The following is an 18,234-nucleotide window of genomic DNA, read 5'->3' as shown; positions in this document are numbered from 1 at the left end:
TAATTAGTTTCTATTTGTTGGTCAATCGTAATAATGCTTTGCTTCTTCAAATCAATCTCACTATCTGTGGGTATGGCCTGCCGACCAATGGCATGCTGGTGGGATTATGGTGGTTGCAGGCTACGCCTTACAAACAGGGAAAAGAAGATTGTGCAAAAAAAAGCGAAGATTTCCTTTTTTCCAAGGATAATTGTGAGGGAGCAACCATGGATACAGTTGGAGCAGTTTGCATGGATATGTATGGAAATGTTGCTGCTGGGTCATCCAGTGGAGGTATAGCAATGAAAGTAAGGTCTACAAACTTAATCTTTTGAGCACATTTCTAGGTTAATGTTAGGGAAAACTAAACTCAAAAACTTGGGTATATGGCCATACAAATATCGTTATATTGTCGTCTCCTAGATGCTATTTAATTATTTCACTGATGCACATGACTGGCGGTGGTCTTTTAAGGCTGGCAAGAATACGACACAATTCAAGAACAGAACACCCAGGCTGCTATCAGGCGACCTGATTGTACTGACCACGTCAGAAATCAACCTGTGAGCACTGAGAATAGAGGCTAGGAATTGGGAAATATCAATCCTTGTGGTGCCAATTGAACTGCAGACAAAGATAATAATGCATTGATCAGAATCAGTTGGTAAATGCCATAACCACAAAGACAGCAGTTTCAGAATCACAAGGGGAATCAGTAAATGCTGAGGCAGAGACATCATGGTTAATTTGAACTGTTAAATTCAAGAGACAGACCGGATCTTGCAAGAGGGGAGAACTGGGATTTGCTTAGCCAGATTTGCTTAGCCAGGACTACTGCAAAATGTCACCTGAGAAAATGTTCACCCCAAAAGATCCCTTCTGAGAATTATGTCTCCACATCCTAATTTTTACAGGACCACAAAAAGGCCAAATGTATGAGGCAATGGCCAAAATACAAGAGGAAAATTCCTTGTTAATTCAAGAGATCACAGAGTTAAAAGAAATCGTGAATGGGCTTTCTCAAAAGATGCTAACAATGGGCAAAATAATAGAGACAGGTTATGCCAGAGTCAACAGAATGGAACAGAAAATAGAGAAGGAAATACGAGAGACTGAGGGGAAGCACGTCCAACAGCTTCCAAATACACAAGACATGATAAGCTCTATTGATGATCTAGTCAATAGCAAGATGAGAGAGCAAAAAGAGCAGCAGGACAAAGCCCTCAACATCAGGATTGTGGGGGTGGAGGAGAGCGAGAATGAGGACATTGAAAAGCTCCTCATAGCTCTTCCAAAACACCATGCACATATCTACAAGGAAACGGTAAGATGCATTCAGAGTGGGGAGGAAAGAGAGAAACCAAGGCAAATAGTAGTTGAATTTCAGGATACAGTCTTGCCTCAAAGTACTGAATCATAAGCATCGTCTCAAGGGGCACTCTATATGGATAAATGGAGATCTTACAAGGAGCCAATATACCCAAAAGTCAAGGAGCTTTAGGTCATTAGAATTGCATAAAAAGAAAGAAAGAATGCCTATATGAAAGATGGGAGAGCTGCCATTAAAAGAGCAAAGGGGGAGAGAAGCATAAATAGGGACTCCAGATCCTCAGGATCAAAATATGGAAAATGGGAGGATGGCCTTTGGACAACGCCATTGCATTGGAAGATGAAATATCAGAGACGGATATACTTAACAGTATTGGTAACATGGCAACATGCCGTGAAAGAATCTCAGAAGAGGTTTGGGTGGGATAGTATGCTACATTTGCATGGCATGGGAAAAAACAGCAAAGGTCATAAAAGAAGACCATCACAAACAATATATGTGGTGAAAGACACAAATTTATTTCATGTGTTGCACACGCTTTATGCTCGGGATGCAAGCAAGGGTGAAGGAGGAAGGGGACCACACGAAACACATAAGAACACCACGCACTATATGCCAGCAAAACTGTACAACTTGTCAAGATCCCACGTACCTCGCTCATACATGGAAAGCCATCATCCCCAAACCTCTAGACTCTTCTCCCCTCTAACTCGTTTACATATGACCCTTAACTTAATTTAAACCACTCTACACCCCCCTCCTTCCATGGGAATGCGTGCCCGTACAAACATTGTTAATTACATATCTCAGGCCCCAATGACCCGATTGATGCGGGACAAGTCCCATCCGAAAGCCCTCGTAAAGGCCCACGTCCCTCTGGACTCCATAGTGGAGGTAGATTTACAAAACAACCCAACACAGCCTCCTACACAGTGTCACTGAAACCCCCTAACCACCCCTAGTAGCAACAAAATAAAATAACATTCCCCCCCTCAGCTACGGAGTACGCAGATCGTGCTCAGCAGCTACATAGGCTCAACCTTCCAAGAGAGGTCCATCATCCTATATCCAAATCACAATGAGTAGAACTGCCACTCACTGTAAAAGGACTCGCCAAGAGACTCTGGGCCCTCCTAGCTCCCACTTGCATGCTGTGTGCCATAAAAGATAAGAGCAATATCAAAATCAGTCAATAATCTCATCCGTATACTGGTTCCGGGCATCATCCCCTTCATAGACACAAAGGCAAGACAAATCTGCAAATAGGGGTACCTCAAAGACACTAGCAATCTGAACATCCAACTCACAGTCCTCAAGCAAAAAGCACCAATCAACATCCGGCACCTTATGAACTTCAGCTTGTGTATTCACAAGCTTATCTTGATCATAGAAGGGCATATCCAAATGCATATCAAGATTTTCTGCCTCATTTACCTGACACAATTCATGGCTTGCAACTACAGAAGAATCCCTCAACACCGTAGCATGGTTATCCAACTCATAGGGCATCCCTACCTGCAAGCACCCACAAGGCTCCTCTAGCCTCTCATCTACAGTAGATCCCTAACTCATGGACTCACCAATGTGGCATCATCCTCACCATCAAACAAACCATTCAACCGATGGTCATAAACATCCTCATACTGAGTACATGCCTATTTCTTGCATATCCCAAGGTTCTGTGCAAGTGAGGATCCTGTGCTATCCTCCTCGGTGCCTGTGATATCTTCATCATTCTTCTTTGCATCCCTCAATAGATTCTCTTGTTCCAACCAGCCTTCACCACAGCCGACTGTCACATGTACCATTCCTCATGTTCCTCATGCTGCTTAACTCTCCCACTCTGCCACAAAATAGCTGCAGCCTCTTGTACCTTGAACTGCTCAACCAAAGCACTTGATAAGGCATCCCAACTGCTCTTGACTCTCATAGGAAAGGATCTGTACCATAAGTGCACTACCTTCAAGAAAATCACCCAAGATGCCCGTCCATTTTGCCTTGGGCCACTTCTACGAAGCACATGTATGTCGAAAAACCTGTAAATACACCTCAGGATTCTCCCCCCTGGATCCACAATACAATTGCAAAATCCATCAAGCAACTCACAGAATAATCACTTAGCAAACACCAACTGAAACTCAAACTGTCTTCAAAACATGTCCACCATGTAGTCTGTCCACCATTACACTTGCACAAATGCACCATCTGAACCTACCTCATAACTACAGTCAAATAGCCTCAGAAGCTTCTGTAAACAGTCCGACACCACCATCTAATAATGGCGTGTTGACCATGCACCTTAATTTTTTCTGCTGGCTGTTTGCATCAACTATATGTACCTTTGTGCATCTACGGGTCTGCATGAACTTTATTGCACCTTTCTTGTGAATTGCCCTTGAGCATTGCAACATCTGATTTCCTTGTCTGTTGTTGTGATCATCGCTTGCGCCAGTTGGTGCTCCACTACGCTATATTGCTCACGACAAGTCACTTGCTACTGCTACGAAGCCATAGGCATCCTCATACCCCATCCACTTGATGCAAACTCAGGTCAATTCCGAAACAGGTGGTATAAAAATGAACAAAAGAATATTTCTCGTGAGCAAACAGCTTGAGAGTTTTGAGCATGTAAAACAAAACCCCAAAAGGTTTTTTCAAAAACTACATGGCAGTAAATCTCAAGAGAAGAAAACATCATGGGAATACATGATACAACTCATCAAGGACCTTTACCAAAGAGATGGGGTGGAGAAAGTCGACTAGGACTTTTCTATTGAAGTAGCAAATGTCCGAGAAGCCTAATCTCCTTATCTTCTCTCCAAAAAGGCCAAGTCCACCCTATCATAGGTCTCCTCAAAATCCAAGAGTAAAATTGCAAGCTACGGAGCCCTTTCACGTGCCCACTTGGTGGCTTCCCAAAAGCGAAGATGTTATCTAGGATACTTCTCTCTTGGGCAAGGCCTATTTGTGTGTCATGAATGAAATCTGGGAGGTGTGGGAGCAACCGCAAACTCAAGATCTTGGCCAAGATCTGTAGACAATGTCTAAGCACTATTGAATGTCGTTTGAATCGCCTCTCTTCGAGGTGAGACGAATCCACACACAGGTGAGAGACTGACGTAGTTTCTTTGAATTGAAAAGCTTTTGGGGTGTCAGCTACATTGGGATGGCCGCATGCTCTCAAAAGATGTGGAAGAAGAGTGGAAAGAGACAATCTTCCCCCAGGCACTTTGTATCGAAGCGCCTTGAGGGCCTCATAAAGCTCATCATCCATGAAGCTCTTGCCTTATCAAGGGATGTGGGCCCATTTCTCCTCCTTCGCTGCCCATATCTATAGGGTCTCATTCCTCTGCTTGGAAAATGTGCCTGGAGAAAGTGGTGGACAATTCTAGAGTCTCCTAGCTATTTGATTGAACCTGCCGTCCCTCATCATGCAGCGTTTGAAGTTATGCACCAGTCAAGGCAGACTTGTCGTATAAAAAATCGGCTTGTCATCTTGTCTTTAACCATCCTACAGAGAAGCCTCATCTATGATTTATGTCTGAGTTATGTCATGCCAGACCACTTCCTCCTACGCTCACTTCTTTTAAGACAGCCTTGGATTTGTTTTGCATGGCAGCAAGGGCACATATAATTGGCACAAATCCAATGGCTTTTGGATTAGCGATGAGGACACTCCAAACTGGGGAGCTGATTTTGGTTTCACATGGATTCAGAGGGGTGTTTCCGTCAGGTATTTGGGATGCCAAGTAGGTGTGGGCATCTCTCCTGCACAACAGTTTTCTCCTATGCTGGAGAGCATAAGGAGGAAACTCCTCTTATGGACTTCGGCCAAACTAGACTTGGCATCTAGGGTTATGGTGGTCAACCAGGTGTTGTTGGCCATTGCTTGGTTTGTTTGCTCATGCTGGTGCCGCTCCAGGGACAATATCAGTCAGCTCAAGAGACCTATCAGAAAGTTTTTGTGGAGTGGACTTGATGTGACGGCGGATGCCATAGCCAGGGTGGCTTGGGAGATCCTCATACTCCTCATTGGGGAAGGGGGTCTTAATATCATCGACCCAGACTTGCAGTGTAGCCTTGCTTTGTAAGATAGTGGTTAGAGGATTGATGACTGGATAAGAGCCTTGGAAGGATTTTTTCATACACAGCATACATACATATACTCCCACCTCAGGAGGAGAGTGGATGGATAGTACTAGATGGATTTTTACTTCAGCCCTACTCAGACCTCCCTCCTCTCCTCTTATGGCTGTCATTCTGAAAGCTTGGGATAGCTTCAGAAGTACAATTTGGAGAGTGCCACCCTCCTCTCACGAAGAAATTGATAGGCAGCTACATTATGTCGAATGAAAGCATATTGATGAGCATGGCAAACCACTAGGCACTTCGCACTATATACAATGGTCCAGATGGGAGAGAGGCCCTGCATCTACTGTGTGATCTTGGAAAGCTTTCAGGAAGCTTCTAGAGGATGGGAGAATTTTATCAGTTGGTCATCTCAGAGGGAGTGTAGGTAGGATTCAACAGATTGATGCAGCCATTTCAGTGGAGTGGATGGATACATATGATATGCCCCTTACGGATTCCACTTGGTTGGGTGCTTTCACTAGGACGAGTATTCCTATTCAGGTTATTGCTTTGCAGGATGCATATGAGGATGCCCTGGTTTTTGATGTTCAGTTTGGAGGGAGGCTACTTATGTCTTTTGATGATATCCTTTAGGGGGTTCCCTTCTAGCCGGACAGTGTTGCAGGTTTAATGGAACAGGGCACAGATTCACAGTGGTACCTAGATCTTGACTCTTTTCTTCTGGCTTTGGGTTCATGGAGATTTTGGTTCTATCGAGGTGTCCCTATCAGAGGTTTGCAGTGGGACCCTGGAGAGTGGCAGTGGATTGATGAAGGGTCTTGAGAGAAGAGCATCCCCTTCTTTCGTTACATAGTTAGAAATGCCAAGAGATTTCAGCTTAGTTGTAGAGGTTTGAGGCCCTCTAGATCTCCTTATTGGGACAACTTTCACGTTTCTGCAGATGTGTAGAAAAACTTTTGGAGGAAACTCTTGAAATCCCTCAGGAATAGTTGAGAGAGCTTATGCAGGGACTCTTCTTGATGAAGAGGAGCTTGACTCTTTTGAAAAAGCAAAGGATAATGTGCATTGGATGCATGCCATGCACAATGAGTTGCAGTCCATAGAGTAAAATCAGACTTGGGATGTGGTGGATTTGCCACAAGGTAAGCATGCCATTGGTACCAAGTGGGTTTTCAAGGTAAAAAGGAAACCAGATGGGTCTATTGACAGGTACAAGGCACGGCTGGTTGCCAAAGGCTATGCACAGAAGAAGGGCATAGATTATGAGGAGACATTTGCTCCTACATCCTGGATGACCACCATACGGTCAGTTATTGCAATGGCTGTAAATTTTGTGTGGAATGTCCATCAGTTGGACATAAAAACAGCTTTCCTTAATGGGGACTTGCAGGGAGAGGTTTATGTCAAGCAACCTCTTGGATTTGAACTTTCTGGGAATGCACTTCAGGTTTGCAAGCTTAACAAAGCTTTATATGGGCTGAAACAAGCCCCACGTGCATGCTATGCGAAGATAGATGCATTCCTGGCAAGTAAAGGATTACACAATAGTCCCACAGAAAGCACCCTCTACATCAAGAAGGATGGGGGGGATATTTTAGTCATCATTCTTTATGTAGATGACATGCTGCTCACGGGGTCAAATGAGGATATAATTGCAGATTTCAAAGCTGAGTTGAACGCTGATTTTGACATGACAGATTTGGGCATGTTAAATTTTTATTTGGGGATCGAGTTTATATAAGACAAGCGTGGCATCGTTATGTCTCAATCCAAGTATGTGCAGAAGCTCTTGGATAGGTTCAACATGCATGATTGTAAGCCTATTGCCACTCCCATGGTGCCGGGGCTGAAGCTTACTATGTATGATGCTGGTGAATCACTCAATGTCACACTTTACAGCCAGGTTGTTGGATGCCTCATATACTTGTGCAATACCAGGCCCGATATTCAGTATGCAGTATCTCAGGTGAGTAGATATATGCACAACCCAAAGACAACACATTGGTAGGCTGTAAAACGCATCTTCAGATATTTGCAAGACACTAAGTCTTTTGGCTTGATGTTTCCAAGGGGGGGTGACTTGCAGATGCATGCTTACAATGATTTAGATTGGGTTGGAGACTATGATACCAGGCAGTCCATTAGTGGTAATTGTTTCTTTTTGGGCAACGCTTGCATTTCTTGGCTGAGCAAGAACCAATCTACTGTGGCTACTTCCTCATGTGAAGCTGAGTACAGGGCAGCTTTCACAGCGACAGTTGAGTGTGTTTGGCTGCGATGTTTGTTCTCTGATCTTCGTCTCATATTGGAGGGTCCTCCTCCTATTCTCACTGATAGTCAGAGTGCTATTGTAGTAGCAAAGAATCTTGTGTTTCATGCTCGCACGAAGCACATTGAGGTTCATTATCATTATGTCAGAAAGAAGTTGCATGCAGGGGAGATCATTATGATCTGTGTGTCAACACATGACAATGTTGCAGACATCTTTACCAAAGCACTTCCACGTGAGAAGTTTGAGGCATTTCGCAGTGCCCTAAACTTATCTCCTTTTGGTGATTGATCACTACCTTGTACACCACATTGGCACTGCAGGGGGGTGTTAGAATTATTAAGATATTCTAGGCAGTGGCTAATGTAATGTAATAAGTGAGTTAGGGGCACTTTTCCCTCGTAGAGGTTTTTCCCCCTAACCACGGTCTAATCTCTAACTACGATTAGTGATTAGATAGGGTTTTGTCACTTAGACAAAACCCTTCTCTCTTTCCTTGTACTCACACTTCATTCACTTTAGTTCAGTTGACATTTGGGAGTGAACTACGTTCAGCTCAGTCTCCATCTTGCTCATTCTTGCTCTGTTGTTTTTTCTCACAACCTTGATGGCCAATATTTGGACTGATAATATACATACCTTGATGGCCATCTGAGCAAGTATGCAGGGGACATCGAGAGCAGCCTGTGCTAGGAGGAACACTTTCTTCAGAGTTTGGAGGGGATCTCCTTTCTTCTGTGATTCTGTCTTAGGGTTGTCTTGGCATTTTCAACCTCATCCCTGGTTATTTGCTAGCTCTTTTTGAGCTTTGTTTCTTTGATATTTTTATTGACATGATGTCCTTTCGCATTGAGCTTGCTCTACGGTTTTCATTCATACTTAATAGAAGTTTTTTTTTGCAAAAAAAGAAGAAGACAACTTCCTCCTGAAACTACATCTATGGAATCCTCACTCCATGATGGGGCTAACTTGCTCGAGGTTGCTCCAAGTGCATAACAATGGGGAAATGGTTGGACATCGTCGTGCCCATCAAGATGTCTGTGAATCCCCCCTCTATGCAAAGCGAATCACCAATGCAGATCTTGCCCAGTCGCTGTAGGAAACCGTATAGACATAAGGAGAACGAGAGGCTACTTGGGAGTTGGGTATTTCGACCTCACATGGAATCTATCCCAAGTGCCTGTCTTTGGTGTAGGCATGATAGAGAAGAAAGATCTTGCCTGCTTGTCCTCCTTGAACTCTAGATTGTTAAGTTCCTCCAACAATCTAGGAGTCCACCTTAGGAAGATAGTTTGTGGTGCTATCTCTAGAACGGCCCCCCTGCGGACAAGGCTAGTGCATAAACGTTGAGGATCCCAATAGGGAAATCCTCTACTTGATATCCACCTACATTGCTTTGCTCCTTATCAACTCACCTTGGGTAAAAACCTCCGAATCCAATGGTTATCCTGCAAAGATGCAGACTCTGCCATTGCGTTTATTGATGGGGACCAAATCTCAAGACCACAACATGGGTAAGCGTTTGTGTCCCTTGATGCCCATTGCTGAGAACATATGCTCTTGGATCATCAGAACAATTATTGATTGCCCAACAAGGGCTTGCTCTATAGTTCTTGTCTCAAGATCAACTATTTTGGCTTTTGATGCATCTCACTGTCATCATTAGGAGGTGAGGGAGGAGGAGGGGGTATGGGGGGCGGGGGGGGGGGGGGGGGAGAGGGGGGGGGTTTGTTGAGTTAGGGCAGCAATAGTAGACCACCCTTCCTCCGCCACTAACAGTGCAGGCTTCACATTCCCAGGTTCCTGATCCAAATAAGAGAGAGAGACACTATGCAGAGAAAAATGCAATAAGAAGAGCCAAAAGACAGAAGCATACTATGAGGCATAGACCAACATCCATGGTTAAGGACCCTCCTCTATTGCAAGATCACGATGGAGGGCAGAGGGATGAGATACCTTTGGAGAGACCCACACACAACAGGCAGGAGGATCACTGGCACAGGGCGTGGTAGAGGCAAAGACACCCCCTCACTCCCCAGTGGAGAAGGAGGTAGGCAGATCTACCTCATCCCCTTCCACGGTCGAGCAGTCAGCTTCTTCATCGATAGTACATTTGGCAAGGCCACCAGACATGTTGATTCCTTCTCCACCTTCCCCTCCAACCCCACTGCAATCGCCTATACCTTCCCTTCTTTTGCCTTCCGGTTTCTTATTTTGCCAACCTGGGCTCCCGCCAAGCCCCCCAATTTCTCTACTTCCAGCACCCCCCCATCCCCTCTCTAACCCCTCTCCCACCTCCCTCTGTCCCCCACAGTCTGGATGTTTTGGTCATGTGCGTCCACCCTAATAAGGGGGTGTGCTAGGGGCTTTCGGCAACAAAGCCTACCCAGCCTGAGCTTCCTCTTCATGATAGCTCGTGATGATATTCCCCACAGACCTTCACAAATTTCAGGGATCAGATGATGTCTTTTGTGGGACGATGCCTAGGAGCAACGGTGCAAGCCATGTGGATCAAGTATGGGGATAAAGCAAAGCGGGAAATAACATTTTTCCCAGACATGCTTGGCGTGGGCAATTTGTTGATTGTCCTCAAGATGGATAGTGCCCTTTCCTATGCCTCTCAAATGGCACTTTTTGGCCTTGCAGGCAGTAGCTACTCGTTTGGGACTAGCATACCGGATTTGTTACTCGGCCCCACAGGTTTGGAGTGACATAAAAGATGTCAGGGCTGGATTGGGACCACCCACGCTCAGGCATGCCTTGGCCAGATGGCCAAGCTTCCTACAGTGATGACACTGTCCTGGTAAACCTGTGACTGCTGAAGTACCATCCCTCTTGAGAGTCTCCAAAATGATGCTAGAGGGCAGGGAGAGGGGTCCATGATTACCAATCAAACTTTCAGCACCCCATCATCTATGAGAATTGAAGTTGCAGTTCTAGCGTACTTGAGGACAATCCCGATTGAGGAGAGAATGTTCTTGTACTACTGAGGCATGTCCGAGTCAAACAAGGTGATTGGATACCTGGAGATCTGCTGATGCCATGTCTCCATGTGCTCTAATTTGAAGCTGTGGTACCAAGTTATAAGAAAAACAGGTAAGGTCCCATATAGATAGTGTAACTTTGAAGAAGTGAGTGGGCCGTCTCTGGTGAGGACAACTAGATCAAGAAAACTTCATGTCCATATATAGCCACACCTGAACGTGATCCCTTTTCAAAATGAGGCACACCTGAACCCAATCTGGGACTTGGTGTCTAGTGGGAATAAGGCCCAATGAATGTCTATCATTTAGCTCTTGTACTATAATCTCAACCTGCTCTTATCCTCTGCTGTGGCGTGATGTGGTAGGATGTGGGAGTTGAGGATGCTCCTTAGCTAGACCCGGAAGGATCACCTTCCTATCATGTGGGCACTAAGGTGCAAACTGTAAAGAAGGAAAGAATAAAGGGGGAGGGGAAGGGAGCAGAAGAAGAAGGAAAGGAGGCCTGAGGTGGAACTGGCAGGGAAGGAAGGAAGGCTTAAGACAGAAAGAGAAAGTAAAAAGGCAGAAAGGAGACCTGGTAAGAGAAAAACTGAGGTGTGAGGAGAAAGAGGAAGGCTGAGCTGCAGAGTGAGGGAAAAAGGGGCTGGGGAGGAGGGACAGGAAAGGAGGTGACTGCTCGAAATAATCCTCAGGGAGGGCAGAGAAGCTGAGGGAGGGAAGTCACAGGAGGAAGAGGGAAGCCCATAGAAGGGCTGAACAGAGTGGCACCCAGAAGGGCTGATGGCAGCCTCTGCACAGAGAGAGAGAACAGACGAGAAGAAGCGAGAGGAGGGGGACCTAACCTGCCTGTGAAGACAATGGAAGGAGGGTAAAATGGGGCCGGAATGCAGGGGAAAAGCTAGGGGCACAGGAAATGAAGGAGGGGAAGGGCCGCTACTATGAAGCAGCAGACTGGTGCTGTCTGAAAACAGGAGGAGCGGAGGAGCCCTAAGGCAGGGAAGAAGCAGAGAGAAAGGGGCGGGGTGTCAAAGCTGAGGGGAACGGGGGCTGCTTGGAAGCAGTTTGACAAGTGGCCAGGGGCTCTGTGCTGGCCCACGTGCAAAGCCATCCATTTAGCACTGCTTTGTACATATATCCCTTTGTAGGAGATCCTTTCAATATCTGAATACAGCATGACCGGTATATTCTTAATGGGCTCCTTCTTTTGAGACTTTATATGCAATCGTCAGCAGTTTGGTTTATTGGGCAGTGGATACGCGTGTAATATTTCCAAACACTAAACATGTTTTTTGTTCATTAGGATAGGCTTCTGATTATATTGTATTCTGCTTTTATCCTGTTTGATAAAGATGCATGTACTGTAAGGAAAGAAATTTCTTATTTCCCATCTGTGCTCCTATCTAAAAATTTACCTGCTCTTTGACATATTGTGAGTGTATCACATGAGGATGAGACCTAAAGATACAATTTGGAAGATAAAACATTGACCTAAGAATTTGAAATGTTCTAGGTGAAAGGTCGTGTTGGTATCGCAGCTACTTATGGTTCTGGATGTTGGGCTGCTACGGAACAACCTTGTGGTGGATCTGCTGTGGGCTGTTGCGTGACAGGCTCTGGGGAGTACATGATGAAGGGCTTGGTGGCATTTGAATGTTGCTTGTCAGTTCTAAGGTTATAAACTTGCCCTCATTTATCCAATGTTGCTTAAACCTTCTCAAAATTGCACCAATTGGAAATTTATTCCCAGAAATGCATTTTCCTAATTGCAATTATACGATGTGTATGTGTGTTTTCTATGAAGCTTTACTTGTAATTTTTTCCTTGTCCTTATTGGTGGGTTTTTACCTCTTTTGGGATTTCCCACATAGAAATATAAGATTTCACAAAAAAAAAAGTGTGCTAGTGTGTGTAAAGTCTTTAGTGATCCCAATTTTTCTTTGTTTGCTTTCTTTAAGCGTTCTCTGCAGCAATCTTTCTTTGATTGCTTGCAGACTCGCTAGATAGATCATGATGTATATTTGGCTTATACTGAGATCTTCAGTTCATGTATTTTCTAGCGCCTCTTTTCTGAGGTGACTATTCTTGTAATATAATCAATCAAAGCTTTCACTAAAAAAAAAAAAGTGTGTGTTTTCTCATCTTGAAATGATTTGATTGTGGGGCTTGTATGTGGATAATTGAGATATTTTCATTTGTTCCTTTATAGAATCGGTGCATGAGCAACAATAGAATGGCGATACCTTCAAATGCCCACGAGAGTCAACAATCTTTCTGAATTGTACAAGGAGGATCCTGGAAGAGGTAGAGTAGTGGGAAAAGGGGGGGGGGAAGATAGGAAGAGAGACAGAGAAAGAAAGAATATATATACTAATGTCTTTTGGAGGCCTCATGGGCCTATGAGACAAGGTACACTAAAAAATAGTATCTCATAGAAGCTGCTATGGGATGACACAAGGCTTGCTAGGACCCTTGCTGACTGCTGTACTTACCAAAACCCAAAATCCAAAATAAAAAATCCTAAGAAACCAAGAAGGTGTGGTCAACTAGATCTTGGGTCTTGGCATTCCTCCGATGGGATATAAGGATATCTCGTATCTGCCTCTGTCGGGTCATGTGTTTCTATGGTGGGGGGTGTGGCCTTCGTGATCTCTATATACTATGGGCCATATGAAGAGTGATACCCCACCTTTTATGGTCCCCTCCTCTTGAGTAAAGTCATGATAGACCAGAGCTCCAACGTGCAAGCTTTGGTATGTCTCTACACTATGCGTGGTCTCTATCGCTCTGTATCCACCGCTCCTCGTCTCCTATTCCACTAATCCACTTTGTCCTCATCTAAGCTAGCTCCTCCAAACCACAGTGACCTAGTGCTGACTCAAACGAGTAGAAGTTTGGGACATGCCACTGCGTCCCGTCTAGCTCTATCTCCCATGTCATTGTCACCTCTTGTTGTTTGATTTGTCTCAATAGACTCTCTCTATGTGGTTGCATCTCAATGAAGTAGAGACGATGCTGACCTAATCATGAAAGTGGGTCAATTGAGAAAATGGTTTGAACCCATGCCCCTCCTAGGAAGTGTAGTGATATCATCCATGAATCTTGTAGTAAAATGGGCGTGTACATTGAAAGTGCTCCTCTTTCTCCGCCTCCTCCTATGTGCATAGCCTATAGATTTGTTGTTATCTAGGTGTGCATGTAGCTGTCCTTGTCTCAATCCTCAATTGGTGGGGCGAGACTCACGAGTGTCCACGGGCATTGGATAAGTGCCTGGAGAGGTTAAGAGGTAAGGGAAAGAGCATCCAATCACACGTTTGACTTCGTGAAGGATGGGATGCATGAGGGAAAGAGCATCCAATCACACGTTTGACTTTGTGAAGGATGGGATGCATGAATGCGAGCAAAGTGTGTAGTGGAGCTTTCCTACTCAACATATTTTTGGAACTGCTGCAGCTCTTGTTTTGAGAAAAGACACATTCTCACGGCTGGTGAAGATGCTTGCTGCAAAAGACCTGAAGGGGAAGCAAATTTAAGATTTTTAAAACTGGTTTGTGCTTTAATTGAAGAAGGCATTTTTCTTCAAGAGGTCCATGCGAGAGATTGCCCCTTTGGCAATGTGCCTAAGTGAACTTGCATCTAATAAGATTGAACATGGGTGGAAAGCTAAGGCTGTCAATGGACAGCACATGATAAGAAAGCTGCATTGCCAGGATACACATATCAAACTCTCATGTGATTACTCATTTGCAGGAGATTTGTGTGCCTTAAGTAGGGGACCGATCGACAATGTCTTGGGATCTGATTCGTAGAAATATTTGTGTGGATTTGGATGCCACGACTCTTTGCTTCTCACACGAATTGAGGTAGTGAGGTTGTAGGGCCCAACCACACCAAAAATGCAGGTAATCACATCAAGGCACTTGGACAGAGAAGTAGTAGTTCTTGTGGAGGATGTTGACATGCAGCACAGGCATGTGGATCATGCCGTAGTGCTGGAGCCTAGGCCACTTACACTGCTTTTAATCGTCTCTTTAAGATGGAAAGAGAAGTAGCACAACAACTTGAGAAACTAATAGTTCATCTTCTTTTGCTTCTCCGATGCTTTTGTTGCAAAAGTTCATACAGCTTGTGCATTGGTTGCAGAGTTCTCATTATGAATACTGTCGAGAATATCCTAGGATCGATGACTTTTTGATGAGCTCAAGGGTGCTCAATATTTCCTTGACGAACAAGACATTTCAGTCACTTCTATACCAAGTTGTTTTGGTATTCTTTGATGACATTCTCTTCTACAGCAAGAGCAAGCATGAACATGTCGGACACAGCTAGATATGTTTTTGAAAGATTAATTTTGCATTAGCTTTATGCAAAACTTGGTCACATTGTGAGTGTGACCTCTCTCCGTGAAGTTGTTGGGATCCCTGTTTGGCTGTGGGTCTCATCACTTTGTGTGTCTGTTTGGTGATCTTTGGTAGAAAAAGGGTGATGCAGCTCTCGTCCGAGTAATCCATGAGCCAATTAATATCTAGGAAACCCTTGTTGGCCATAATGGGTTTAGATTGGATCCCTACTGTGTGAGGGAATAGATGCAGCCACCTAGCCCCATTTGATTGAGAGGATCTTTGGTTGGTGCCTCAGTTTACAGGGAATTCATAACTGTAAGGTCTTTATCTTGTCCATTAACATATGAACAGTCCCTCCATTTATGTTCCTCTCAATATGAGTGTCTCAGCAATACGACTCTCGTTTTGGATCCCAATATTGCTTCTCCTCATAACATGTTTGCTACCCTTATTGTCCATGGAATGGCATAGCATTGCGGCGCTCAACCAATTCGACTTTGGGAACAGAACATGAAGAGCTATCTTCAAATCCACAATCCCAAGGGGTCATACGCCCTTGCACCAAGCAAAGTTGTGCCACCCATTTCAAATCAAGCAGAGAGACTTTAAGATGACCCTTCACTTTGATAAAGAAAAGCAAAGAAGAAAAAGAAGGTCGAGGCATACTTGAGGAGGATGAAGGAACTCATAGCTATATGTTACCAGATGACAAATATTTGATCACGTGTTTCAATTTAGGATTAAAGAAACCAATCCACAAGTAGATGAAACATGCGTGGTGTTACGATACCTACAAGGATGCCCATGAAGCTGTGAGGGACATAGAGAATGGAATGTCTAATTTGTACAATAATGATGGAATATTATCAATCATCAAATCAATCAGACTGAATCAATTCTAGTTAAGGAAAGAGCACAAAAGATAATAGTAAATTTGGAGCTCCAGTTATCAAATTTATCAGACTCAAGCAATTCTAGTAAATGAAAGAGCTCGAAACATCAAGTGGAGGCTATGCCAGTAAGAGAAAAACATTATGCAAGACATTTGTCAAAATTTTGTTTGCATACCTGGGCTCAAAAACCTTGGCAAGCTTCACAGCTCAGTCAATAGATTGAGGCTCATGATGCAAGGCACACAGAATTTTTTTGCATATAGTGGGTTGTTATGGCTTGGCATGAGACAGTTTTCTAAACAATTGGGAAATAGAGCTGCTATTGTCCTCCTACTATGCCATTCAAGCAGTTTGGCCTTCTTTGTTGCCTCCAGTGTGCTACAATATGCAGTGCCCCCATTTTTTTGTAGTTGTTTGCTTATTGGGTGGCAAGCTTTACAGCTCACTTGATAGATTGAGGCTAATGGGTCCTACATCAAATAAAGGTATTTTTATGCTTTGTCACCATCAAGCTTTTCAATTGATCACATGTGAGGCATAAATAATCCTGTAATTTTCATCCTTGGGTCAAAGAAGTAGTCCTTTAGCTTCATGATCAACTCCTCAAGCTTGTTCGAGGTTTAGGTTTCCCTTGAACTTATGCTTCATGAGCTTATCTTTTTAGATTTATAGGAGGGCAACTCTCGTGTTGACCTCCTCCATGCCCACGTAAGTCCTCTTGCTTGAGGCTGACATAATGAGAAAAATAATTTCAATTTTGGCATTCTCTAGTAAAGCATGAGAACAGAGTGTGTTTGACAAAACATGATCCAAAGAGGGCTATCCACATGAGCAATTACCTATTGGCCTCGCATATAACAAGACACCTGTAGCCTAGCCCACAGGCAAGCGCACCAACGCACAAAGGTTCTGGAACTATAGCTTTGACAAACTATCTCCCTCCAGATATTTGTATAAGTGCATCTTTGTGGCTGCACCTTGCTGCTTATGCAATTCTCCCTTAGGCCCTATACTACCACTTCAGCATCGCTCAGCTACTCACCATTCTACTCACAATCCATTTCGCCACCTCTTATGTACAACCTGCATTGTCTTTTAATTCCTCTATTCTCTGACCACAATTCTCCGCACAAGCCAAGCATTTCCACTCCACACAGAAGCTGTATGTTCCTTCTCCCTCCCTGGCCTCAAGCCTCGACTCTCACCACACCAAATGTAGCAAGCCTGAAAATTTTGAGATGATCAATCGACTACCGCATCCATAGAAGCAAGGGTGAAGGAGGGAGAGAGACTCCACCAGCGCCCAACAAAAACCATCGTCTTTTATTCATCCATGCAAGAAAAAACCACAGCCGTATCTACATCTTCCACTCCATCTCCAATTCACACAATGCCCTTTTCTTTCTCCAGCCCCCCCCTTCTCTCTAGAACTCTCCCCTGCCAACTTATTCACTCGACCCTTGTGTTTCCTATTTACACTACACCTTATCCCAACCTAACCATTCTAGCCTCCTATGGGCATATAGCCACCCAACATGCGTCAAATCACATAGTCTGTGCTCCGGTGACCCAATTGATGTGGAATGAGTCATGTCGGGAAGCTCTCATGAACCCCTACCTCCCTCTGAACTCCATAGCAGAGGTGGGCTTACAAAAACAAATACCCCAATGCCACTAAAACTTAGTAAACCCCCCATATGCCCATTAACTAATCTTTTCACCTAACAATACACACACATGCACATACGCACATTTTTCTTTTCTTTTTTGTAAAAGAACCATTCCAACTGGGCCAGAGGAAGGTCCTGGAGAGACCTAAGCAAAGATGAATGAATGAAATGAAAAACATCAACAGAACAATTTTCCTATAGTCGAATCTTATAGGCATGATATAAGCACCATAGAGTCCAAATGCAAAACGAGGAAACTGGGCCAGAGGGAGGTCCTGGAGAGACCTAAGCAAAGATGAATGAAAGAAATGAAAAACATTAACATAACAATTCCCCTATAGTCGAATGAAGAATAATGAGAAGGACTTTCATAGCGCATGAGTACTTTATCATGGTATGGATTGGCTGCTAGCTTGTAGGTAAAATTTCAAAAATCCAAGCTTTTGCCCTTACATGCTAAGAACTAGCATTCCCTTTTGTGGCCCGGGGATATTGTGATGCCCAAATTGGGTACTTGCACAACTTAAAAAGGAGTTGGAGTATTGGAAGTTAGCTACTTGGCCACTGCATGTTCGACTTTGAATAGTACAACCGATTTTGGTTGCCTATATATAATTCTTCTTACCATTGATGATGTTTGGTAATAAAGATATTGCATCTTTCATGTCTACTCTTAT

General features: G+C 44.0%; 1 protein-coding gene across 3 annotated transcripts in view; it reads left to right on the top strand.

Moving 5' to 3' along the window:
* Positions 1-18,234, top strand: part of LOC147905889 (N-terminal nucleophile aminohydrolases (Ntn hydrolases) superfamily protein) — a 125,504-nt gene that overhangs the window by 84,986 nt on the left and 22,284 nt on the right. For 2 of the 3 annotated variants that reach the window (XM_087382181.1, XM_087382172.1), the window contains exons 7-8: positions 120-287; positions 12,165-12,325. In XM_087382181.1, coding sequence (XP_087238307.1) covers positions 120-287; positions 12,165-12,325 — 329 coding nt within the window. The remainder of the gene's footprint in view (positions 1-119; positions 288-12,164; positions 12,326-18,234) is intronic. The other variant, XM_087382186.1, reaches the window with a different exon arrangement.

This window comes from Dipteris shenzhenensis, chromosome 1 (genome assembly GCF_047967505.1).
Source record: "Dipteris shenzhenensis isolate YYH24624 ecotype China chromosome 1, Dip_SZ_1.0, whole genome shotgun sequence".
Lineage (NCBI taxonomy): Eukaryota > Viridiplantae > Streptophyta > Polypodiopsida > Gleicheniales > Dipteridaceae > Dipteris > Dipteris shenzhenensis.
The sequence above is the reverse complement of the archived record's forward strand: the minus strand, read 5'-3'. Positions and strand labels throughout refer to the sequence as shown.